This window comes from Alosa sapidissima, chromosome 5, assembly GCF_018492685.1.
Source record: "Alosa sapidissima isolate fAloSap1 chromosome 5, fAloSap1.pri, whole genome shotgun sequence".
Classification (NCBI taxonomy): Eukaryota; Metazoa; Chordata; class Actinopteri; order Clupeiformes; family Clupeidae; genus Alosa; species Alosa sapidissima.
Genome location: NC_055961.1, coordinates 28,377,576 through 28,403,615, shown reverse-complemented (window position 1 = coordinate 28,403,615; position 26,040 = coordinate 28,377,576). Strand labels below are relative to the sequence as shown.

General features: G+C 40.2%; 4 protein-coding genes across 4 annotated transcripts in view; all 4 read left to right on the top strand.

Moving 5' to 3' along the window:
- The first annotated feature begins 4,168 nt into the window (after positions 1-4,168).
- Positions 4,169-6,629, top strand: LOC121708908 (protocadherin beta-16-like). Its single transcript, XM_042091863.1, has one exon. It carries the CDS (start codon positions 4,169-4,171, stop codon positions 6,602-6,604), a length of 2,436 nt encoding a protein of 811 aa, XP_041947797.1. The 3' UTR covers positions 6,605-6,629.
- Positions 6,630-12,369: 5,740 nt separating this feature from the next.
- The window catches only part of LOC121709120 (protocadherin gamma-A4-like), a 162,830-nt gene continuing 149,159 nt past the window's right edge, over positions 12,370-26,040 (top strand). The window contains exons 1-2 of the mRNA XM_042092211.1: positions 12,370-14,483; positions 22,353-22,689. Coding sequence (XP_041948145.1) covers positions 12,394-14,483; positions 22,353-22,689 — 2,427 coding nt within the window. The 5' untranslated portion in view covers positions 12,370-12,393. The remainder of the gene's footprint in view (positions 14,484-22,352; positions 22,690-26,040) is intronic.
- LOC121708907 (protocadherin beta-15-like) lies at positions 16,006-18,552 on the top strand. The gene has a single exon (XM_042091862.1). It carries the CDS (start codon positions 16,090-16,092, stop codon positions 18,550-18,552), a length of 2,463 nt encoding a protein of 820 aa, XP_041947796.1. The 5' UTR covers positions 16,006-16,089.
- Positions 20,211-22,347, top strand: LOC121710140 (protocadherin gamma-A4-like; the record flags this gene model as incomplete). Its single annotated transcript, XM_042094102.1, has 1 exon — positions 20,211-22,347. A coding segment is annotated over exon 1 (2,088 nt), but the record flags the coding sequence as incomplete, so codon positions are not given.

The following is a 26,040-nucleotide window of genomic DNA, read 5'->3' as shown; positions in this document are numbered from 1 at the left end:
AATGGCCGTCGGTTTTTTGATCTACAGGGAGGTGAACTGGTTATTGCAGAAATAATAGACCGCGAGGAGCTATGCGGGTCAAAGCCATCGTGCTCGTTAAATTATGAGCTAGTTTTGGAGAACCCTTTGGAATCACATCGGATTACACTGCAGATTGTGGACATAAATGACAATCCTCCTCGTTTTCCGAACAGTGAAATCAAACTCGAAATTGGGGAATGGGTCAGTAAAGGCGCACGTTTCCCCTTGGATGAGGCGCACGATTCGGATATAGGGCCAAACGGAATTCAAAGCTATTCGTTAGAGAGGAATGAGCATTTTACCCTTGATGTGCAGTCTAATTCGGATGGAGGTAAATATGGCGAATTGGTTTTGGACAAAGAACTTGATCGGGAACAGCAGCAAGAGGTGACTTTATTGCTTACTGCTAGTGATGGAGGCTCTCCCCGTCAATCAGGCACAGCTGTTATTCATGTTATGATTCTTGATGCAAACGATAATCGACCAGAATTCAGCCAAAAGGTTTACAAAGCCAGTTTACCTGAAAATTCTCACGTAGGTACAGTGGTAGTTAGTGTAAGTGCCACCGATGCAGATGAAGGAGCAAATGGAGAAGTCACTTATGAATTCAGTCGCATTTCTGATAAAGCAGCTAGACTGTTCTCTATCGATAAAGTAACTGGAGAGATCAAAGTGAGTGGCCCAATAGACTATGAGGACAAATATGAGTATGAATTAAGAGTTCAGGCAAAAGATGGCGCAGGGTTGGCTTCTCAGGCAAAAGTTGATATAGATATTACTGATGTTAATGACAATGAACCTGAGATATACATCAAATCACTTAATGTGCCTATTCCTGAAAATACACCCCCTGGAGCAGAGGTGGGGATTATTAATGTTCAGGATAAGGATGATGAGGGAAACCGACAGGTTCGCTGCTCCATTCAGCAGAATGTTCCCTTTAAATTAAGTCCATCAATTAAAAACTATTACACTCTAGTTACTACAGAAGAGCTAGACCGTGAACTTACAGGAGAATACAATGTAACAATTACATCTACTGATGAAGGCTCACCACCATTGTCTTCCTCAAAGACAATCCATCTCTCTGTCTCTGATGTAAATGATAACCCCCCTGTATTTGAACATCAGTCCTACAGCGCATATATGACTGAGAATAACAAGTCTGGCTCCTCTGTCTGTTCTGTTACTGCGAGAGACCCAGACTGGAGACAGAATGGCACAGTGTTCTACTCTCTGTTGCCCAGTGAGGTCAATGGTGTTCCTGTCTCCTCATATGTATCCATTAATGGAGACACAGGGGTGATCCATGCTGTGAGGGCCTTTGACTATGAGCAGTTCAGAAGCTTCAAAGTTCAGGTTGTAGCCAGAGACAATGGTTCTCCTCCACTCAGCAGCAACGTGACTGTGAGTGTGTTCATAACAGATGAGAATGATAACTCTCCTCAGATATTATACCCTACTCCAGAAGGAAACTCCTTCATGACTGAGATGGTTCCTAAAGCTGCTCTTTCTGGCTCGCTGGTCTCCAAAGTGATCGCTGTTGATGCTGACTCTGGACAGAACGCGTGGCTGTCGTATCAGATCGTGAAGTCGACTGATCCGGGACTTTTCACTATTGGTCTCCACAGTGGAGAGATCAGGGCTCAGAGGGACATTTCTGAAGCTGACAGCATGAAGCAGAACCTTGTGATCTCAGTGAAAGATAACGGACAGCCCTCTCTCTCTACAACCTGTGCCGTATATTTACTCATCTCTGATAACTTGGCTGAAGTTCCTGAACTGAAAGATATGTCTTATGAGGAGAGCAATTCTAAACTCACATCTTATCTGATCATTGCTCTGGTGTCTGTTTCCACATTTTTCCTCACTTTCATCATTCTCATTGTGGCCATAAGGATTTGCCACAGGAGAAAGCCCAGACTGTTGTTTGATGGAGCAGTAGCCATTCCCAGTGCATATTTACCTCCCAACTATGCAGATGTTGATGGAACTGGAACTCTCCGTAGTGCGTACAACTATGACGCCTATATGACCACAGGGTCACGTACCAGTGACTTCAAGTTTGTAACATCCTACAATGACAACACTCTGCCTTCTGGCACCACTCTGAAGAGGAGTCCAGGAGACAACAGTGACTGTCTGAACTTCACTTCTCTTGACTTCCCTGAGAATGGGTCAAAATACTCCACTCTGGTAAATAATTTAAATATTTGTTTTTTATTATAGAAATGATAGCTTTTGATTGATTATAGCTTTTGATTGACAGATGCCATTTTCTTACAGATCTGAGACAAGTCACTATTTGTCTACCATTCCAAAGTCTTTCCATGACATTCAAGCAACTGCTGAATTTCTACATACATTTTCCCTATAGGTTAGGGTTAGATCAGGATGATTCTATAATCTGTGGGGTATGATCTGACTGAGATTCTCTGCATTTTGATAATGAGACCTATCAATGCTTTTCATTCCTAATATCTTCTGTCTGATGTGTGTATCCTAAATATTGAATCTATTGCCATACTTTTGGTTTGTTTTATATTTAATGTTGTAGGCTTTGCTGATATTGTTTAAATTGATACAGGCATAATTGGCAACGTCATTATAGTATTGTGAGTTAATTGTTGATTTTAACCTAATAAATAAAAAACAGAGACTATAGGCGTATATAGTGTTCTATTAATTTGTTATATTCAGATAACATTGTCTTATTCAGATAACATTTGAGGTCAGTGAAAGAATGTTAGATTGTTGGGTGAAGCCATATTTTCCTACTTTCTATGCAAAGAAGCTCTTTGATTGCGTTGCAATGCTTTTTGGAACTCACTATCAGTGTTTTGAGGTTGTTAGTGTACTGTAGAATATGCAGTCATGAGTGTGATTGAATATTGTGATAATGTCATAGTTCAACAGACTGGAAGCTTGGGTTGTTTTTGTTATTGGTTTCTACATGTGTTTGTTAGTATTTTAGACTCTGTAGCCTAATGATGTTTCCTAGAAACAATCATGACTGTTTTGAAGTATTGCTTAACCAGTTTGGCACAGCAGAACTGTATGTGTATTGTGATGGATTTAGTTTGAACTAGCCTACTAATGGAAATGTTGATTAACATTTGTATAAGTAAATTAATTCATGCCCTCCCATCTGAAGGAAACCAAAGGGAGGTCTATGCTGAGGTTAAGATACAGCTTTGAATAGGGTTGATTTACCAGACCTTGCAACGGCTGTTACAGCAAAGTCCTCTCCATTTAAAGGGTACAGGCACAACAATATTTCAAAACAAGTATGCCTATTCCCAACTGCATTAATATAACATATAAATGCTTGCTTGAGTAGTTAGTCCAACTTTAAAAAAGTAAAAGATTCTTGAATGCTACACGACTGTTCTGAAATCTTTGGTCGGTATATATTGCACCCTTCATTATATAGTAGGTCATGGAAATTCAGGGGGGATGGGGGGGGGGGTTGTCAAGGAAAGTCAGGGAAAAGTCATGGAATTTTACATTTCGCTTAGAGTGGGAACCCTGGTAATGTTATTCTTTTAAAGCATAATTTAAGATAGGCAGTGATACTAAAACAGTTTGGCACAGAGATAGATTTTGTGCACATTATAACTTGCGTCAACTATCACTTGTATGTTCAACCGGATTTTGTTTTAAAAAGAGAACCTGTGGCAAAATTACACTGTATTTTAGGTCATTGTTGTTTTATGGGCTTGTCTGGAAACACCATGGAATCTAGCAGGGAAGGGTATTCAGATGCATCGGAGCTTCCAACTACAGCACTTCAAAAACAGTTAGCCCAAATGCATCAAATAAAAAAGGTCTAGCCTACTACATGCAGTCATAACAAGATTATATAGTATAATTTTTTTTTTTTAATTCTGGAGCTCTAGTAATATAAAATTATGATGAAAGAGCATCCTTTCAGGATGTCTGCAGTATGTCAAAGTGTACTCCGAGTGGCGCCATTTACCCATTTTATTCTTTACCAAATACGTGCCCACCCCTTCATTTAGTATTCAATAGCAAATCCATATTATACATGGGCACAACATATGTAACGCTACTTTCCATTAGAAAATACGCTTTCGTTGGTCTTCGGCGAAGATATAAGGTGTGAAGACGATTTTGTGATAAAACAATGAAGCAATTCGAAGGGATTTCACATTTCCGTGCTGCGTTCTGCATGGCATTATTTGCATTTGTGCGCATTTGTAGTGGCGATCTGAGCTATTCCGTACCAGAGGAGATGAAGAAAAGATCAGTTGTTGGAAATATTGCAAAGGACCTTGGTCTTAGTGTCAAAGGACTTTCCGATCGCAAGGCTCGAATAGAAATAGAAAGAAATGGCCGTCGTTTTTTTGATCTACAGGGAGGTGAACTGGTTATTGCAGAAAGAATAGACCGCGAAGAGCTGTGCGGATCAAAGCCGTCGTGCCCGTTAAATTATGAATTAGTTTTGGAGAACCCTTTGGAATTGCACCGGATTAACTTGCAGATTGTGGACATAAATGACAATGCACCTCGTTTTCCGAAGAGTGAGATCAAACTGGAAATCAGGGAATCTGCCCATAAAGGCGAGCGTTTCCCCTTGGATGAGGCGCACGATTCGGATGTGGGAGCAAACGGAATTCAAAGCTACTCATTAGAGAAGAACGAACATTTTACCCTTGATGTGCAGTCTAATTCGGATGGAGGTAAATATGGCGAATTGGTTTTGGACAAAGAACTTGATCGGGAACAGCAGCAAGAGGTGACTGTGTTGCTTACAGCCAGTGATGGAGGCTCTCCCCGTAGATCAGGCACAACAGTTATTCATGTTATTGTCCTTGATGCCAACGATAATCGACCAGTATTCAGCCAACATGTTTACAAAGCCAGTCTACCTGAAAATTCACACTTAGGTACAGTGGTAGTTACTGTAAGTGCCACCGATGCAGATGAAGGAGCAAACGGAGAGGTGACTTATGAATTCAGTCGCATATCTGACAAAGCAGCCAGACTTTTTTCTATTGATGAAGTGACTGGAGCGATCAAAGTGAGTGGCTCAATAGACTATGAGGACAAATATGAATATGAATTAAGAGTTCAGGCAAAGGATGGTGCAGGGTTGGCATCAAATTCCAAAGTTGAAATAGAGATCACAGATGTAAATGATAATGCACCTGAGATATATATCAAATCACTTAATGTGCCTATTCCTGAAAATGTAGCCCCAGGAACAGAGGTGGGGATTATTAATGTTCAGGATAAGGATGATGAGGGAAACCGACAGGTTCGCTGCTCCATTCAGCAGAATGTTCCCTTTAAATTAAGTCCATCAATTAAAAACTATTACACTCTAGTTACTACAGAAGAGCTAGACCGTGAACTTACAGGAGAATACAATGTAACAATTACAGCTACTGATGAAGGATCACCACCATTGTCTTCCTCCAAGACAATCCATCTCTCTGTGTCTGATGTAAATGATAACCCTCCTGTATTTGAACATCAGTCCTACAGCGCATATGTGACTGAGAATAACAAGCCTGGCTCCTCTGTCTGTTCTGTTACTGCAAGAGACCCAGACTGGAGACAGAATGGCACAGTGTTCTACTCTCTGTTGCCCAGTGAGGTCAATAGTGTTCCGGTCTCCTCATTTGTATCAATTAATGGAGACACAGGGGTGATCCATGCTGTGAGGGCCTTTGACTATGAGCAGTTCAGAAGCTTCAAAGTTCAGGTTGTAGCCAGAGACAATGGTTCTCCTCCACTCAGCAGCAACGTGACTGTGAGTGTGTTCATAACAGATGAGAATGATAACTCTCCTCAGATATTATACCCTACTCCAGAAGGAAACTCCTTCATGACTGAGATGGTTCCTAAAGCTGCTCTTTCTGGCTCGCTGGTCTCCAAAGTGATCGCTGTTGATGCTGACTCTGGACAGAACGCGTGGCTGTCATATCAGATTGTGAAGTCGACTGATCCGGGACTTTTCACTATTGGTCTCCACAGTGGAGAGATCAGGGCTCAGAGGGACATTTCTGAATCTGACAGCATGAAGCAGAACCTTGTGATCTCAGTGAAAGATAACGGACAGCCCTCTCTCTCTACAACCTGTTCCGTATATTTACTCATCTCTGATAACTTGGCTGAAGTTCCTGAACTGAAAGACATGTCTTATGAGGAGAGCAATTCTAAACTCACATCTTATCTGATCATTGCTCTGGTGTCTGTTTCCACATTTTTCATCACTTTCATCATTCTCATTGTGGCCATAAGGATTTGCCACAGGAGAAAGCCCAGACTGCTGTTTGATGGAGCAGTAGCCATTCCCAGTGCATATTTACCTCCCAACTATGCAGATGTTGATGGAACTGGAACTCTCCGTAGTGCTTATAACTATGACGCCTATATGACCACAGGGTCACGTACCAGTGACTTCAAGTTTGTAACATCTTACAATGACAACACTCTGCCTTCTGGCACCACTCTGAAGAGGAGTCCAGGAGACAACAGTGACTGTCTGAACTTCACTTCTCTTGACTTCACTGAGAATGGATCTAAATGCTCCACTCTGGTAAACCCATTTTAAGATAATTTTTGACCTGCGTACTTATTTGATCCCAATTATCTTAAATGGCATTGTTTTCAATTATATTTCAATTATATTTGCTACAGTTAGATGAGTACATTAGCTAGAGATTTCACTTCTCTTGACTTCCCTGAGAATGGGTCAAAATACTCCACTCTGGTAAATAATTTAAATATTTGTTTTTTTATTATAGCTGTTTTTTATTATAGAAATTATAGCTTTTGATTGACAGATGCCATTTTCTTACAGATCACTATTTGTCTATCTTTCCAAAGTCTTTCCATGACATTCAAGCAACTGCTGAATTTCTATATACATTTTCCCTATAGGTTAGGGTTAGATCAGGATGATTCTATAATCTGTGGGGTATGATCTGACTGAGATTCTCTGCATTTTGATAATGAGACCTATCAATGCTTTTCATTCCTAATGTCTTCTGTCTGATGTGTGTATCCTAAATATTTATGCTATTGCCATACTTTTGGTTTGTTTGATATTTAATGTAGTAGGCTTTGCTGATATTGTTTAAATTGATACAGGCATAATTGGCAACCTCATTATAGTATTGTGAGTTAATTGTTGATTTTAACCTAATAAATAAATAAATAAATAAAAAACAGAGACTATAGGCGTATATAGTGTTCTATTAATATGTTATATTCAGATAACATTGTCTTATTCAGATAACATTTAAAGTCAGTGAAAGAATATTAGATTGTTACGTGAAGCCATATTTTCCTACTTTCTATGCAAAGAAGCTCTTTGATTGCGTTGCAATGCTTTTTGGAACTCACTATCAGTGTGTTGATGTTGTTACTGTACTGTAGAATATGCAGTCATGAGTATGATTGAACATTGTGATAATGTCATAGTTCAACAGACTGGAAGCTTGGGGTTTTTTTGTTATTGGTTTCTACATGTGTTTGTTAGTATTTTAGACTCTGTAGCCTAATGATGTTTCCTAGAAACAATCATGACTGTTTTGAAGTATTACTTAACCAGTTTGGCACAGCAGAACTGTATGTGTATTGTGATGGATTTAGTTTGAACTAGCCTACTAATGGAAATGTTGATTAACATTTGTATAAGTAAATTAATTCATGCCCTCCCATCTGAAGGAAACCAAAGGGAGGTCTATGCTGAGGTTAAGATACAGCTTTGAATAGGGCTGATTTACCAGACCTTGCAACGGCTGTTACAGCAAAGTCCTCTCCATTTAAAGGGTACAGGCACAACAATATTTCAAAACAAGTATGCCTATACCCAACTGCATTAATATAACATATAAAAAAAACTACGTATGTCTTGTATGTGAACAAAAAGTGTAATTACAGCAGTCATCTGTCTAGACTGCACACATTATGACTAGAGTCCCTCTCTCTGTGTGGGCATCTTTGTGGGTGCAGTACTCCAAAAATACTCAGAGTGGCACTATTTACCAATTTTAGCTATTTGCAAGCGCATTGTACACCCCTTCATTTAATATTACAATAGATTGAAGACTACACGCTATCCACGAAAGCGACACAAACGTCGAAGGCTATAGGGTGGTAGTGGTGCGCAAATTTCTTTTCCCAATATATCGTATGTTAAATTTAAATTACTTTGGCATACACGCTTTGTTTGTCTCTGAACGGGAGGACTACGGGATAATTTATTTTGTGATAACATGATGAAATCCGAAATAATTATTCATTTACGTGCGGTGGTCTGGATTGCATGTATTGCGGCGTTTTTACGCACTTGCAATGGCGATCTGAGCTATTCCGTAGGAGAAGAAATGAAGAAAGGGACGGCGTTTGGCAATATAGCAAAGGATCTGGGTCTCAGTGTTAATGGACTATCGGATCGCAAAGCTCGGATAGACATAGATGGAAATGGCAAACGTTTTTGCGATCTTAAAGGAGGAGAACTTGTTATTGCAGAACGAATAGACCGCGAGGAGCTATGCGGGTCAAAACCATCATGTGCGTTAAATTACGAGTTAGTTCTGGAAAACCCTTTGGAAATGCATCAGGTTACACTTCAGATTGAGGATATAAATGACAACACACCTCATTTCCCGAAAAAGGAAATTAGACTGGAAATCAGGGAATCTGCCGATAAGGGTGCACGTTTCCATTTGGATGAAGCGCACGATTACGACGTGGGGCGAAATGGGTTAAAGGCCTATTCCCTGGAGAAGAACGATTATTTTACCTTAGCTGTGAATTCTCATTCAAATGGACGACTCTACAGCGAATTGGTTTTAGAGAAAGAGCTTGATAGGGAGCAGCAACAGGAGATGACATTGTTGCTTACTGCTAGTGATGGAGGCTCTCCACAAAGGTCTGGTACTGCAATAATACGTGTTGTTGTTCTTGACGCAAACGATAATCATCCAGTATTTAGTGAAACTATTTACAAAGTCAATTTACCTGAAAATTCTCCTTTAGGTACTATTGTTGTGTCTGTAAGTGCTACAGATGCAGATGAAGGAGCAAATGGAGAGGTCACTTATGAACTCAGTCACATAACTGCTAAAACAGTCAAACTATTTTCTATTAATGAAGTAACTGGAGATGTAAAAGTGTTTGGGATAATAGACTATGAGGACAATAATGAGTATGAATTATGGGTTAAGGCAAAGGATGGTGCAGGATTGGCCTCAAATGCCAAGGTTGAAATAGAGATCACAGATGTTAATGACAACACACCTGTGATAAATATTAAATCACTTAATGTGCCGATCCCTGAAAATGTAGCCCCAGGAAGTGAAATAGGGATCATTAATGTTCAGGATAAAGATACAGGAGGAAATAAACAGATCCGTTGTTCCATTCAGCAGAATGTTCCTTTTAAATTAAATCCATCTATTAAAAACTACTACACACTTGTTACAACAGCTGAATTGGACCGTGAACTTATAAGTGACTATAACGTAACAATTACAGCTATTGATGAAGGTTCCCCACCTTTGTCTTCCTCCAAGACAATCCATCTCTCTGTATCAGATGTGAATGATAACCCTCCTGTATTTGCAGAGCAGTCCTACAGCGCATATGTGACTGAGAATAACAAGCCTGGCTCCTCTGTCTGTTCTGTTACTGCGAGAGACCCAGACTGGAGACAGAATGGCACAGTGTTCTACTCTCTGTTGCCCAGTGAGGTCAATGGTTTTCCGGTCTCCTCATATGTATCCATTAATGGAGACACAGGGGTGATCCATGCTGTGAGGGCCTTTGACTATGAGCAGTTCAGAAGCTTCAAAGTTCAGATTGTAGCCAGAGACAATGGTTCTCCTCCACTCAGCAGCAACGTGACTGTGAGTGTGTTCATAACAGATGAGAATGATAACTCTCCTCAGATATTATACCCTACTCCAGAAGGAAACTCCTTCATGACTGAGATGGTTCCTAAAGCTGCTCTTTCTGGCTCGCTGGTCTCCAAAGTGATTGCTGTTGATGCTGACTCTGGACAGAACGCGTGGCTATCGTATCAGATTGTGAAGTCGACTGATCCGGGACTTTTCACTATTGGTCTCCACAGTGGAGAGATCAGGGCTCAGAGGCACATTTCTGAATCCGACAGCATGAAGCAGAACCTTGTGATCTCAGTGAAAGATAACGGACAGCCCTCTCTCTCTACAACCTGTGCCGTATATTTACTCATCTCTGATAACTTGGCTGAAGTTCCTGAACTGAAAGACATGTCTTATGAGGAGAGCAATTCAAAACTCACATCTTATCTGATCATTGCTCTGGTGTCTGTTTCCACATTTTTCATCACTTTCATCATTCTCATTGTGGCCATAAGGATTTGCCACAGGAGAAAGCCCAGACTGCTGTTTGATGGAGCAGTAGCCATTCCCAGTGCATATTTACCTCCCAACTATGCAGATGTTGATGGAACTGGAACTCTCCGTAGTGCTTATAACTATGATGCCTATATGACCACAGGGTCACGTACCAGTGACTTCAAGTTTGTAACATCCTACAATGACAACACTCTGCCTTCTGGCACCACTCTGAAGAGGAGTCCAGGAGACAACAGTGACTGTCTGAACTTCACTTCTCTTGACTTCACTGAGAATGGATCTAAGTACTCCACTCTGGTAAATATTTATTGAAATATTCTACATGTTTCATAATTACAGCTTTTTAAAATAAGTTTTCACTTCCTAAGGATCTAGTAGAAGGCACTATTTCCTTTCACTTTCCTTTTCGTCCAAACTTTTTGCATTATAAACAAACAACTGAATTTCAAATATGTTTACCAAAATAAGAACTGAGAATGAGAACTAAGGATTTTTCTATGCTAAGTACATTTTTCATTTCTTCTGATGGATCTTAGCTGCAAGACTAAAGATTGCCACTTTTCACTAATGGGTTGATGTTGTAGGCCTTGCCAGTGTTGATGAAATGGGTTCAGATTTATCTTCTTTATTCTGCCGCAGCATAGTATGATGAGTTCATATTTGATTTAACCCAGCAAATCAGAGACTAGTGTAGTTTTGTTTTTGCTATCCTGCCGGCTCAGAAAGTTATTCAGAAAGAAATTGTGCTAAAAGATTCCTCAGACAATATCGGACGTAAGTGAAAAAGTACCAAATGGTTGTGTTATGCCATGTTTTTCTACTGTCTGTGCAAGATGTTCTTTCACCTCTTTGCATAAATAAGTAGGAGATTGTAGGAGGAGATTATTGGTGTGCAGTCTGCAGTTTGAATACACATTCATGATGGGTTTACCGTTGTGATAACCTAATAGATTGTCAGACTGGAAGACCATGTATGTTGGAGTAGGTAGTACAGTCTGACATGCCTGACACATGGTTGATATTTTACTTTCTTGAAACTGAAGTGTATCTGTTTAGTTTATCTGTCCGTTTGTTGATCTGTACAGCTCTATTGATTTGTCGTTGTCTGCCTGTCTATTTGTATTGTCCAGAAATACTTCATCAGAGCAATTCTCTTTGTTTTCTTACACTCTTCTTGTAAATGCTCCATGTCTTTCTTTCTAGCAGTTGGTTTAGAGTGTTTTAGATTGCGTTCTACTGTTTTCTGTTTATGCTAGTATTTCAGACAGCAGTTATCTATGCAGTGGAATAACATGTCTTTTAATTTGTTTCTGATGGCAGAATCTGATTTTGTTTTTATTAGAACGTTCATGCTTTGTTTCCAGTAATGCTTCAGCAGTCACAGTTTGGCAAATTGATACTGTGTCTGCGTAGAAAGAGGGATACAGTTTAATGCATGCAAACAATATAATTAAATTATTTCCTGCCCTTGAAACTACAGCAGAATTGTGGGAGAAATACACTGCATGCTGAAATTATCATACAGTTTTGTAATAGACAGAATAACAGACTTCACAGCATCTGCTACAGAGGATTTCTTTGCCTTTAGATGGCATGCTCTTAAGATGAATCACACCCAAGTGTACTGCAAGTAGAAAACAATAATATTTATGTGCTGTTTTGTTTGTTTGTTTGAATGTGAAATTGTTGCAGCCATAAGTTGAGCGTGAATGCTTTGGTTTGGACCACAGTGTGATTCCAAAGGCGTCGTTTGATCATTTAAGCAGTACACTAAAAATACTCTGAGAGGCGCTATTTACCAACTTTAGCCTTTTACAAGCGCATCAACACCCCTTGAATTAATATTATAGTAGGGAGTCCTATAGGCTGTCCATGATAGCAAGCGACAATAGACGTGATAGTAATATTGAAGGAGAATTGTCGACATTTCTTTTTGTTAAGTTACAATCATTGGCATTTAGCTTCTTTTTGAACAAAATTGTTTTTGGAAAACATGAAGGAGAAATCAGAGCGGATTTTTCATTTTGGTGCGATGTTCTGTATTGCATTCATTGCTGTGTCTGTGCGTACTTGCAATGGCGATCTGAGCTATTCCGTACCAGAAGAAATGAAGAAGGGCACGGTATTTGGCAATATAGCCAAGGATCTTGGTCTTGGTATTGAAGGACTATCAGACCGGAAAGCTCGGGTAGATATGGAAGGGAATGAAAAACGCGTTTTTGATCTTCAGAGAGGAGAACTTGTTATTGCAGACAGGATAGACCGAGAGGAGCTCTGCGGATCGAAGCCATCATGCTCGTTAAACTATGAATTCGTTTTGGAGAACCCTTTGGAATTACATAGGATTACACTGCAGATTGAGGATATAAATGACAACCCACCTCGTTTTCCGAAGAGTGAGATCAGATTGGAAATCAGGGAATCTGCTGATAAAGGCGCACGTTTCCCACTGAATGAAGCGCACGATTCCGACGTGGGGCGAAACGGAATTCAAAGCTACTCACTGGAGAGGAACGACCATTTTGTCCTAGCTGTAAATTCAAATTCGGATGGAAGAAAATACAGCGAATTAGTTTTAGATAAAGAGCTTGACAGGGAGCAGCAGCAAGAGGTGACATTGTTGCTTACTGCTAGTGATGGAGGATCTCCACAAAGGTCTGGAACAGCAGTCATACGTGTTATTGTGCTTGATGCAAACGATAATCTTCCAGTATTTAGTGAAACCGTTTATAAAGCCAGTCTACCCGAAAACTCTCCTTTGGGTATTGTTGTTGTGACTGTAACTGCCACAGATGCAGATGAAGGAGCAAATGGTGAGGTAACCTATGAATTTAGTCATATATCTGACAAAGCAGCTAGACTGTTCTCTATTGATGAAGTGTCTGGGGAGATCAAAGTAATTGGAACTATAGACTATGAGGACAAAAATAACTATGAATTAAGGGTTTTGGCCAAAGATGGTGCAGGGTTGGCATCCAACACCAAAGTTGATATCGAGATCACAGACGTTAATGACAATGCTCCAGTGATATACATCAAATCACTTAATGTGCCAATCCCTGAAAATGTAGCCCCAGGAAGTGAAATAGGGATTATTAATGTTCAGGATAAAGATACAGGGGGAAATAAACAAATCCGTTGTTCCATTCAGCAGAATGTCCCTTTTAAGTTAAATCCTTCTATTAAAAACTATTACACACTAGTTACTACAGCTGATTTGGACCGTGAAGTTGTAGGTGATTATAATGTAACAATTACAGCTACTGATGAAGGCTCTCCACCATTGTCTTCCTCCAAGACTATCCATCTCTCAGTATCAGATGTAAATGATAACCCCCCTGTATTTGCAGAGCAGTCCTACAGCGCATATGTGACTGAGAATAACAAGCCTGGCTCCTCTGTCTGTTCTGTTACTGCGAGAGACCCAGACTGGAGACAGAATGGCACAGTGTTCTACTCTCTGTTGCCCAGTGAGGTCAATGGTGTTCCGGTCTCCTCATATGTATCCATTAATGGAGACACAGGGGTGATCCATGCTGCGAGGGCCTTTGACTATGAGCAGTTCAGAAGCTTCAAAGTTCAGGTTGTAGCCAGAGACAATGGTTCTCCTCCACTCAGCAGCAACGTGACTGTGAGTGTGTTCATAACAGATGAGAATGATAACTCTCCTCAGATATTATACCCTACTTCAGAAGGAAACTCCTTCATGACTGAGATGGTTCCTAAAGCTGCTCTTTCTGACTCGCTGGTCTCCAAAGTGATCGCTGTTGATGCTGACTCTGGACAGAACGCGTGGCTGTCGTATCAGATCGTGAAGTCGACTGATCCGGGACTTTTCACTATTGGTCTCCACAGTGGAGAGATCAGGGCTCAGAGGGACATTTCTGAATCTGACAGCATGAAGCAGAACCTTGTGATCTCAGTGAAAGATAACGGACAGCCCTCTCTCTCTACAACCTGTGCCGTATATTTACTCATCTCTGATAACTTGGCTGAAGTTCCTGAACTGAAAGACATGTCTTATGAGGAGAGCAATTCTAAACTCACATCTTATCTGATCATTGCTCTGGTGTCTGTTTCCACATTTTTCCTCACTTTCATTATCTTGATTATTGCTGTGAGGTTGTGTCACAGGAGAAAGCCCAGACTGCTGTTTGATGGAGCAGTAGCCATTCCCAGTGCATATTTACCTCCCAACTATGCAGATGTTGATGGAACTGGAACTCTCCGTAGTGCTTATAACTATGATGCCTATATGACCACAGGGTCACGTACCAGTGACTTCAAGTTTGTTACATCCTACAATGACAACACACTGCCTTCTTGTACCACTCTGAAGAGGAGTCCAGGAGACAACAGTGACTGTCTGAACTTCACTTCACTTGACTTCCCTGAGAATGGCTCTAAATGCTCCACTCTGGTAAATTATTTAAATATTTGATAAAACATATTTTATAATTATAGCTTTTGATTGACAGGTGTCATTTTTACACACATCTTTCCAAGGTGTTTTCCATGACATTCAAGCAATTGTTGAATTTCCATGTTCTCCCTTCATTAGAAGATGATTCTAAATTCTGCTGGGTATCGTGTGATTCAAAGGTTTTGCCATACATTTGGTTTGGTTGCTATTTAATGTGTTGTAGTAGGCTTTGCTGATATTGTTTGAATGGGCATTTCCATATAGTTGGCAACCTCAGCATATTTTTGAGAGGTAATTGTTGATTTAACTGAACAAAAATAGAATGCTACATAGTCTCTGTTATAAGTACTTTGCATTGCTGTTTGGGACTCACTCAATGCGTTGTGAGTAGGTGATTGTTTGTGTACTATGGAATATGCATTCATGAAAGTGATTAACTTAACATTGCGGTAATGTCAGCAGTCTGGAAGCTGTTTATTGGTGTCTACATGTGTTAGTATTTCAGGCTGTAGAAAACCGCCTCTTTGGGGATTTATATCTAATTTTATTTTCTGCCTGTGTAGCCTAATCATGTTTTCTAAAAAACAATCCTGACTGATTGGAAGTAATACTGACCCAGTTTGGCACAGCAAAGCTGTATGTGTAGTGTGATTGATTAAGTGTGAACTAATAATTGATGTCTCAATTAACAATATTATATAAGTCAATTCATTCATTCCCTTCCATCTGAAAGAAACCAAAAGGAGAACTAAGCAGCATGCTGTCGTTATGATACAGATTTGAACTTGGCTGATTTATCAGACCTTGTCAAGTCTGCTACAAGGGATTCCTCTCCATTTAGAGGGTCCAATAATTATTTCAAAACAAGTAGGCCTATACCCAACTGCATTAATAGAACATATAAAAATACCTTTTTGTGTCTTGTGTATGAACAAATAGTGTAACTACAGCAGTCATCTGTCTAGGTCGCTAGGACTAGAGTTCCACGCTGTGGGCATCTTTGTAGGTGCAGTACTCCAAAAAATACTCAGAGCGGCACTATTTACCTATTTTAGCCATTTACAAGGGTATTCTACACCCCTTCATTTAATATTACAATACAGAGTGGAGATTACGCGCTATCCATGAAAGCAACGACAAGGTGAAAAGCAATGGTGTGGTAGTGCTGCGCTAAAAATATTTACAAAGACATCTTATGTTATATGTTACGTTTAAATACATTGGTATAGATTTTGTTTGCTTCTGAACGGGAGGACTACGGAGAAAATGTTTTGTGATAGCATGATGAAGAAATACGAAAGGAATATTCATTTTCGTACGGTGTTCTGGATTACGTGTGTTGCAGTGTTTTTTCGCACTTGTAATGGCGATCTGAGCTATTCTGTGCCAGAAGAAATGAAGAAAGGGACGGTGTTTGGCAATATAGCAAAGGATCTGGGTCTCGGTACTAAAGGACTATCGGATCGCAAAGCTCGAATAGACATAGAAGGGAATGGCAAACGTTTTTGCGATCTTCAGGGAGGCGAACTGGTTATTGCAGAGAGAATAGACCGCGAGGAGCTCTGTGGTTCGAAACCATCATGTACATTAAATTACGAGTTAGTTTTGGAGAACCCGTTTGAGTTGCATCAAATTATTCTACAGATTGAGGATATAAATGACAACTCACCTCGCTTTCCGAAAAATGAAATCAAACTGGAAATCAGGGAATCTGCCGATAAGGGTGAACGTTTCCGTTTGGATGAAGCGCATGATTCCGACGTGGGGCGAAACGGATTACAGGCCTATTCCTTGGAGAACAATGATTATTTTATCTTAGCAGTGAATTCTCATTTGAATGGACGAAAGTATAGCGAATTGGTTTTACAGAAAGAACTTGACCGGGAGCAGCAGCAGGAGGTGACATTGTTGCTTACTGCTAGTGATGGAGGATCTCCACAAAGGTCTGGAACAGCAGTCATACGTGTTATTGTGCTTGATGCAAATGATAATCATCCAGTATTCGGTGAAACCGTTTATAAAACCAGTCTACCCGAAAACTCTCCTGTAGGCACAGTGGTTGTGACTGTAAGTGCTACAGATGCAGATGAAGGAGCAAATGGAGAAGTCACCTATGAATTTAGTCATATATCTGACAAAGCAGCTAGACTGTTCTCTATTGATGAAGTAACAGGAGAAGTAAAAGTCATTGGAACAATAGACTATGAGGACAAGTCTGAGTATGAGTTATGGGTCCAGGCAAAGGATGGTGCAGGGTTGGCCTCTAATGCCAAAGTTGATATAGAGATCACAGATGTAAATGACAATGCACCTGTGATATCTATTAAATCACTTAATGTGCCTATTCCTGAGAATGTAGCTCCTGGGACAGAAATAGGGATAATTAATGTTCAGGATAAAGATACAGGGGGAAACAGACAGGTTCGGTGTTCCATTCAGCAGAATGTTCCATTTAAATTAAATCCCTCATTTAAAAACTACTACACACTAGTTACTACAGCTGAATTAGACCGTGAACTTGCAGGTGATTATAATGTAACAATTATCGCTACAGATGAAGGCTCTCCCCCACTCTCTTCTACTAAGACAATACACCTTTTTGTATCTGATGTAAATGATAACCCTCCTGTATTTGCAGAGCAGTCCTACAGTGCATATGTGACTGAGAATAACAAGCCTGGCTCCTCTGTCTGTTCTGTTACTGCGAGAGACCCAGACTGGAGACAGAATGGCACAGTGTTCTACTCTCTGTTGCCCAGTGAGGTCAATGGTGTTCTGGTCTCCTCATATGTATCTATTAATGGAGACACAGGGGTGATCCATGCTTTGAGGGCCTTTGACTATGAGCAGTTCAGAAGCTTCAAAGTTCAGGTTGTAGCCAGAGACAATGGTTCTCCTCCACTCAGCAGCAACGTGACTGTGAGTGTGTTCATAACAGATGAGAATGATAACTCTCCTCAGATATTATACCCTACTCCAGAAGGACTGAGGACCAACTCCTTCATGACTGAGATGGTTCCTAAAGCTGCTCTTTCTGGCTCGCTGGTCTCCAAAGTGATCGCTGTTGATGCTGACTCTGGACAGAACGCGTGGCTGTCGTATCAGATCGTGAAGTCGACTGATCCGGGACTTTTCACTATTGGTCTCCACAGTGGAGAGATCAGGGCTCAGAGGGACATTTCTGAATCTGACAGCATGAAGCAGAACCTTGTGATCTCAGTGAAAGATAACGGACAGCCCTCTCTCTCTACAACCTGTGCCGTATATTTACTCATCTCTGATAACTTGGCTGAAGTTCCTGAACTGAAAGACATGTCTTATGAGGAGAGCAATTCTAAACTCACATCTTATCTGATCATTGCTCTGGTGTCTGTTTCCACATTTTTCCTCACTTTCATCATTCTCATTGTGGCCATAAGGATTTGCCACAGGAGAAAGCCCAGACTGCTGTTTGATGGAGCAGTAGCCATTCCCAGTGCATATTTACCTCCCAACTATGCAGATGTTGATGGAACTGGAACTCTCCGTAGTGCTTATAACTATGATGCCTATATGACCACAGGGTCACGTACCAGTGACTTCAAGTTTGTAACATCCTACAATGACAACACTCTGCCTTCTGGCACCACTCTGAAGAGGAGTCCAGGAGACAACATTGACTGTCTGAACTTCTCTTCCCTTGACTTCACTGAGAATGGATCTAAATGCTCCACTCTGGTAAATAATTGAAATATCTTGTTAGAATTACATTAGAAATATGTTTGAAGGCGTTATCTTAATGTATTTTGGCAAGTTAATTGTCCATTTATACTGGAAGCTATAGAGACTATGTGTTTCTTCTATTTCCATTACATTTTAACCTGGAGAGAACATTTTTGCTTGAAGTCTCTTCAGATAATATTGAATTGATGTTCGCCAGGACATAACATCCATAACACATACATAACATTTTATCAATGTTTAGGCTAAGTCAGAGAAGCATAATTTTGATTATTTCTTCTAAGTACTGTGAGTAGGAAGCAGTTAACACATTTTGGAATATAGATTTGTGATGGAGATGTGTTTTAGAACATTTTAGAATAGTTCATCAGACTGAAAGGCCATGCAGGATGGAATAAGTCCAACTTCACTAATTGTGTTTGTATCCCACTTTTTCTTGATCTATTGTTTATCGTTCGGTTTGTATATCCTTTGATGACTTGATTAGTGCAGTTGCTCTTGCACTCTTTTTGAATAATCTCTAGGTATGGTGAAGGGTATGCGATGATTGCCATGGTTTTATTTCAGTTACCATAATAGCTGGTTTGATTTGCATTCAGAGATGATTATGGAAAGAACCCCATGCCAATCGTGAGATATGGTGAAGGGTATGTGATGATGGGGCTATTTTAATTCCAAAGGCCAAGGGAACTTTATCAGGAGGATAGTATTCTGGATCCATGAAATAACTCACCTTAAAAAATAAAATCCTGCCTGCCTCTGTGGGAATTTAACATAGGGGTTTATATACTGATGCCCCCTGAATTTTAAGGAAGGGCATTTATTTATTTATGATACATTATTTATTCAGAGAAAATTGGTGTCCCTAAAGGTTGGATTTTCCCCTCATTTTTTAATTAAGGCATTAAGATCAGTTTCCAAAATATGATTTTTTAAATTCCTCTTTTTAGTCAACTTCAACATGGCTGTGTAAACTTTGTCTCATGTTAATACTTTAGACAGCATGTGTCTGCAATCAGGAATCACACCCCAATTGACCTTTTCCTGAATGTGTAGATTTTAGGAACTCCAGGTATGATTGGCAGTAATGCTGAAAGCTAAAACTGTTTCGAAAAGTAATGCATATTAGTATTTAGCAATTCTGTGATTAAATAATACAATACATTAGTTGAAGTATGTGATAATTGTTCATGGTATGCAGCAGGGGATTGGATTGTCATCAGTTTAGGACGGTTGAAGTTAAAGGATGGACCACAACAGCCTTTCCAAACTACAGTAGCAGATTTAAAATCATCAACCAAAAAGAGTTGCTTTAGACTACCATCACAATGCAAAATCAATGTGCTTGCATGTGAGTGTTTGTGTGTTTCTCTCTGTTTTAAATAAATAAGACCTATAATTACAGTATTAGTATTTAGGATTTCCCACACAGGAATATGGTGTCACTCTGAGGGTTCTTTCGATGCAGTATGCCAGAAATACACAGAGTGGCGCCATTTACCAATTTTAGTCAGTTACAAACGCGTCCACACCCCTTGATTTAATATTATAATTCAGAGTTAAGGCTACCCATGAACGCGACACACGCAGCAAAAAGCTTTTGTATGGTAGCCTAACACCGAATATTTTAAGTTTAGAAGTAACGTACCCTTTAGCTGTGTGACACAGCTTGTTTGATGCTCTACTGCAGTATAATAAATATTTTCTGACAACAAGATGAAGGAATCTAAGGGAATTTCGCATTTCCATGCTGGGTTCTGGACCGTAGGCCTATTCATTGTTGTGTTTTTGTGCACTTGTAATGGCGATATCACGTATTCCGTGCCAGAGGAAATGAAGAAAGGGACGGTGTTTGGCAATATAGCAAAGGATCTTAGTCTCAGTGTTAAAGGACTATCGGATCGCAAAGCTCGAATAGACATGGAAGGAAATGGCCGACGTTTTTTTGATCTACAGGGAGGACAACTGGCTATTGCAGAAATAATTGACCGCGAGGAGCTGTGCGGATCAAAGCCGTCATGCTCTTTAAACTACGAATTAGTTTTGGAGAACCCCTTGGAATTGCATCAGATTACACTGCAGATTGAGGATATAAATGACAACCCACCTCGTTTTCCGAAGAGTGAAATCAGATTGGAAATCAGGGAATCTGCCCATAAAGGCGAACGTTTCCCTTTGGATGAGGCCCACGATCCCGATGTGGGGCGAAATGGAATACAGAACTATTCCCTTGAGAAGAATGATTATTTTCGCATAGATGTGAATTCGCATTCGAATGGTCGAAAATACGGTGAATTGGTTTTAAATAAAGAGCTTGATCGTGAACAGCAGCAGCAGGTGACATTGTTGCTTACTGCTAGTGACGGAGGCTTTCCACAAAGATCTGGTACTGCGGTCGTACGTGTTATTGTCCTTGATGCAAACGATAATCTTCCTGTATTCAGTGAAACCGTTTATAAAGTTAGTCTACCTGAAAATTCTCATTTAGGTACTGTGGTTGTGACTGTAAGTGCTACTGACGCTGATGAAGGAGCCAATGGAGAGATTACATATGAATTTAGTCACATATCTGATAAAGAAGCTAGACTTTTCTCTATTAATGAGGTGACTGGAGAAATCAATATGATAGGAACAGTAGACTTTGAGGACAAAAATGAGTATGAATTATGGGTTAAGGCAAAAGATGGTGCAGGGTTGGCATCCAACGCCAAAGTTGATGTAGAGATCACAGATGTAAATGACAACGCGCCTGTGATATACATCAAATCACTTAATGTGCCAATCCCTGAAAATGTAGCCTCAGGAAGTGAAATAGGGATTATTAATGTTCAGGATAAAGATACAGGGGGAAATAAACAGATACGCTGTACCATTCAGCAGAATGTTCCTTTTAAATTAAATCCATCCATTAAAAACTACTACACACTTGTTACAACCGCTGAATTGGACCGAGAACTTATAAGTGATTATAATGTGACAATAACAGCTACTGATGAAGGCTCACCACCATTATCTTCTTCCAAGACAATCCATCTCTCTGTCTCTGATGTAAATGATAACCCTCCTGTATTTGAACATCAGTCCTACAGCGCATATGTGACTGAGAATAACAAGCCTGGCTCCTCTGTCTGTTCTGTTACTGCGAGAGACCCAGACTGGAGACAGAATGGCACAGTGTTCTACTCTCTGTTGCCCAGTGAGGTCAATGGTTTTCCGGTCTCCTCATATGTATCCATTAATGGAGACACAGGGGTGATCCATGCTGTGAGGGCCTTTGACTATGAGCAGTTCAGAAGCTTCAAAGTTCAGGTTGAAGCCAGAGACAATGGTTCTCCTCCACTCAGCAGCAACGTGACTGTGAGTGTGTTCATAACAGATGAGAATGATAACTCTCCTCAGATATTATACCCTACTCCAGAAGGAAACTCCTTCATGACTGAGATGGTTCCTAAAGCTGCTCTTTCTGGCTCGCTGGTCTCCAAAGTGATCGCTGTTGATGCTGACTCTGGACAGAACGCGTGGCTGTCGTATCAGATCGTGAAGTCGACTGATCCGGGACTTTTCACTATTGGTCTCCACAGTGGAGAGATCAGGGCTCAGAGGGACATTTCTGAATCTGACAGCATGAAGCAGAACCTTGTGATCTCAGTGAAAGATAACGGACAGCCCTCTCTCTCTACAACCTGTGCCGTATATTTACTCATCTCTGATAACTTGGCTGAAGTTCCTGAACTGAAAGACATGTCTTATGAGGAGAGCAATTCTAAACTCACATCTTATCTGATCATTGCTCTCGTGTCTGTTTCCACATTTTTCATCACTTTCATCATTCTCATTGTGGCCATAAGGATTTGCCACAGGAGAAAGCCCAGACTGCTGTTTGATGGAGCAGTAGCCATTCCCAGTGCATATTTACCTCCCAACTATGCAGATGTTGATGGAACTGGAACTCTCCGTAGTGCTTATAACTATGATGCCTATATGACCACAGGGTCACGTACCAGTGACTTCAAGTTTGTAACATCCTACAATGACAACACTCTGCCTTCTGGCACCACTCTGAAGAGGAGTCCAGGAGACAACAGTGACTGTCTGAACTTCACTTCTCTTGACTTCACTGAGAATGGATCTAAATGCTCCACTCTGGTAAACCCATTTTAAGATAATTTTTGACCTGCGTACTTATTTGATCCCAATTCTCTTAAATGGCATTGTTTTCAATTATATTTGCTACAGTTAGATGAGTACATTAGCTAGAGATTTGGCCTTGTGAAGGTGTTTTTGCTTTTTTGTGTTTGTGCTTATTTTCAAGTTTCCCTATAAATAATACATGTACACATGTTTGTATTCAGTATTCATTATAAACATTCATTTTTTTTTGGCTTTACTCAAATTAACATATCCATAATAAGTGTGTGGATTGTTTGAATACAACAGCAGTGAGTTTGTTCCTATTGTCCACATTTCCACTTCCATACCCATACAATATTAAAGTGAGTTGAAGGCTAATTTGAGAAGTGATTTTATTTTATCCTAAATGTTGAATGCTACAAGGTTAAGGGAGCACTCTAAACGAATGGTGTAGTGGATGTTTTCAGTAGGGTAGTAGACTCATCATTGCACTGTCCTTGAAAACACTCTTCACACCAGTGTCATACTAAAGAAAACTAAATGGAAACCAAATTAAACATTTGTGGAAAATGTTTCTACAGACATGGATTCCCCAGTTGACAATCTCTCTTGTGAATGTGAAATGATGCTTTAATTGGAGATTTTGTACATATACATCCTGTATGAACGTTTCCTGATTTCTTTCATTGGTATCGTGGCTTGATTTAACTGCACAGTGAATATTTTGTGCGCCAGAGATATCTCCTATCTTTATTCTTGAATTCTGTTTCATGGAGCCGTACCACCCCTTACTCTGTTCTGCCGCTGCTATTTTCTATCTTTCCTTCGCACTCTTCTGCAAAGTAGCAATGTTTCAATTGCTAAACGTGATATTCTTACGCGCACAGTTTCAGCACCACACTAGTGGACAGCGACAGTTTGTCTGTTCTGTTGTGAAACATTTGACTGTGCGGCTTGTTGGCTTTTTATAACTTTAGTCTTGTTTTTTAAATACTTACACTGCCAAATAACGTGTGCATAATATAATTATTGTTACTGTGAGAAAAAGTCTCGTGCCATGTGTGTATGTGCGTGCGCGCGGAACTCCACGTTGCACCTCTATGTTCATCACAGCATAAAGACATGAATAAATGGTCAGTATCCACTTAAAGTAAACAATATTTATGAAGCCGACCCTAACATATAAAATCTTGCAGTTCTGTTTTTTTTTCTGGGATATTAATATGATAGACAATTTAAAGGTTATTTTTTAACCAGTGAGATTCAGTTCAGTTTATTTCTGTACCCTGCAATTCGGGTGTAGTACTAAGAGTGTCGCCCTTGGCTAGTCTTTCTTTTTAACAGCAGGCTGCCTCCCACTACATTAATATTAAGATTGCGATTAGGCTACATCCAGAAAGGCCAAACAGTATCGGCGGGTCTCAAAAAACCTTAGGAGGAGACCGCATATTATATATAACCTCGTCGTAAACATTGTTAGTTTTCAGTTGAATTGGATGTTTTGTTTATTTGTTCAGACACATAACACGTTAATGTCATGGGATATAAAGACGTTTTCTCGTCGTGGATTTTTAATTTGGCATGGATCTTTGTCTCTCTTCATGTATGTCATGGCGACTTAAGCTATTCGGTTCCAGAGGAGATGAAGAAAGGATATGTGGTTGGAAATATAGCGAAGGATCTTGGGCTTGATGCAAAGAGTCTTTCTTACCGTGAGTCTCGCTTGGATACGGAGGACAATGACAAACGCTTTTGCGACATAAATCAACAAACTGGCGAATTCTTTGTCATTGATAGAATTGACCGCGAGGAGCTCTGCGGATCTAAAATATCTTGCAATCTGAAATATGAACTTGTATTAGAGAATCCACTCGAACTACATCAAGTATCTCTCCACATTGAAGACATAAATGACAACTCACCTGTTTTTCCAAAGGATAAGATCAAACTAGAAATAGCAGAATCTGCAGCTAAAGGTGCAAGATTTCCTTTAGATGAGGCACATGACGCTGATGTAGGCCGAAACGGTATACAGAGCTACTCGTTGGAGAAGAATAACCATTTTACGTTAGCTGTGCATTCCAATTCCGATGGTGGAAAATACAGTGAATTGATTTTAGATAAAGAGCTGGATCGTGAGCAACAGCAGGGACTAGCTCTGCTGCTCACTGTTACTGACGGCGGTACACCGCAGAGATCTGGTACAGTCTCCGTACATGTCACTGTTTTGGATGCTAACGATAATTTGCCAGTGTTCACTCAACAAATATATGAGGCAAATCTTCTTGAAAACTCACCTTTAGGCACTGTAATTGTTACGGTTAGTGCAACAGATGCAGACGAAGGAGCAAATGGCGAGATTACATATGAATTCAATCGTATATCTGATAAAGCAGCCAGGCTCTTTTCAATAGATAGAGTAAGTGGAGAAATTAAAGTAACTGGACCCATTGACTTTGAAGAAAAAAGGGAACATGAAATACGTGTTCAAGCAAAAGATGGTGCTGGACTAGCCTCTACTGCCAAGGTTGTTATAAATATTGTGGATGTCAATGACAATGCACCAGTTATATTTCTGAAGTCATTCAAGAATCATGTTTTGGAACATGCTTTGCCTGGCACAGAGGTGGGCATGATATATGTGCAAGATAAGGATTCAGAGGGGAATAAACAGGTCCGTTGCACTATTCAGCAAAATGTGCCATTTAAATTAACTCCATCTCTTAAGAATTATTACTCACTAGTTACCACAGCGGAACTTGATCGTGAACTTGTCAGTGATTATAATATTACTATTATGGCTACTGATGAAGGCACTCCACCACTGTCGTCTTCCAAGACAATACATCTGAGTGTATCTGATATAAATGATAACCCTCCTGTATTTGAACATCAGTCCTACATATGTGACTGAGAATAACAAGCCTGGCTCCTCTGTCTGTTCTGTTACTGCGAGAGACCCAGACTGGAGACAGAATGGCACAGTGTTCTACTCTCTGTTGCCCAGTGAGGTCAATGGTGTTCCGGTCTCCTCATATGTATCCATTAATGGAGACACAGGGGTGATCCATGCTGTGAGGGCCTTTGACTATGAGCAGTTCAGAAGCTTCAAAGTTCAGGTTGTAGCCAGAGACAATGGTTCTCCTCCACTCAGCAGCAACGTGACTGTGAGTGTGTTCATAACAGATGAGAATGATAACTCTCCTCAGATATTATACCCTACTCCAGAAGGAAATTCCTTCATGACTGAGATGGTTCCTAAAGCTGCTCTTTCTGGCTCGCTGGTCTCCAAAGTGATCGCTGTTGATGCTGACTCTGGACAGAATGCCTGGCTGTCGTATCAGATCGTGAAGTCGACTGATCCGG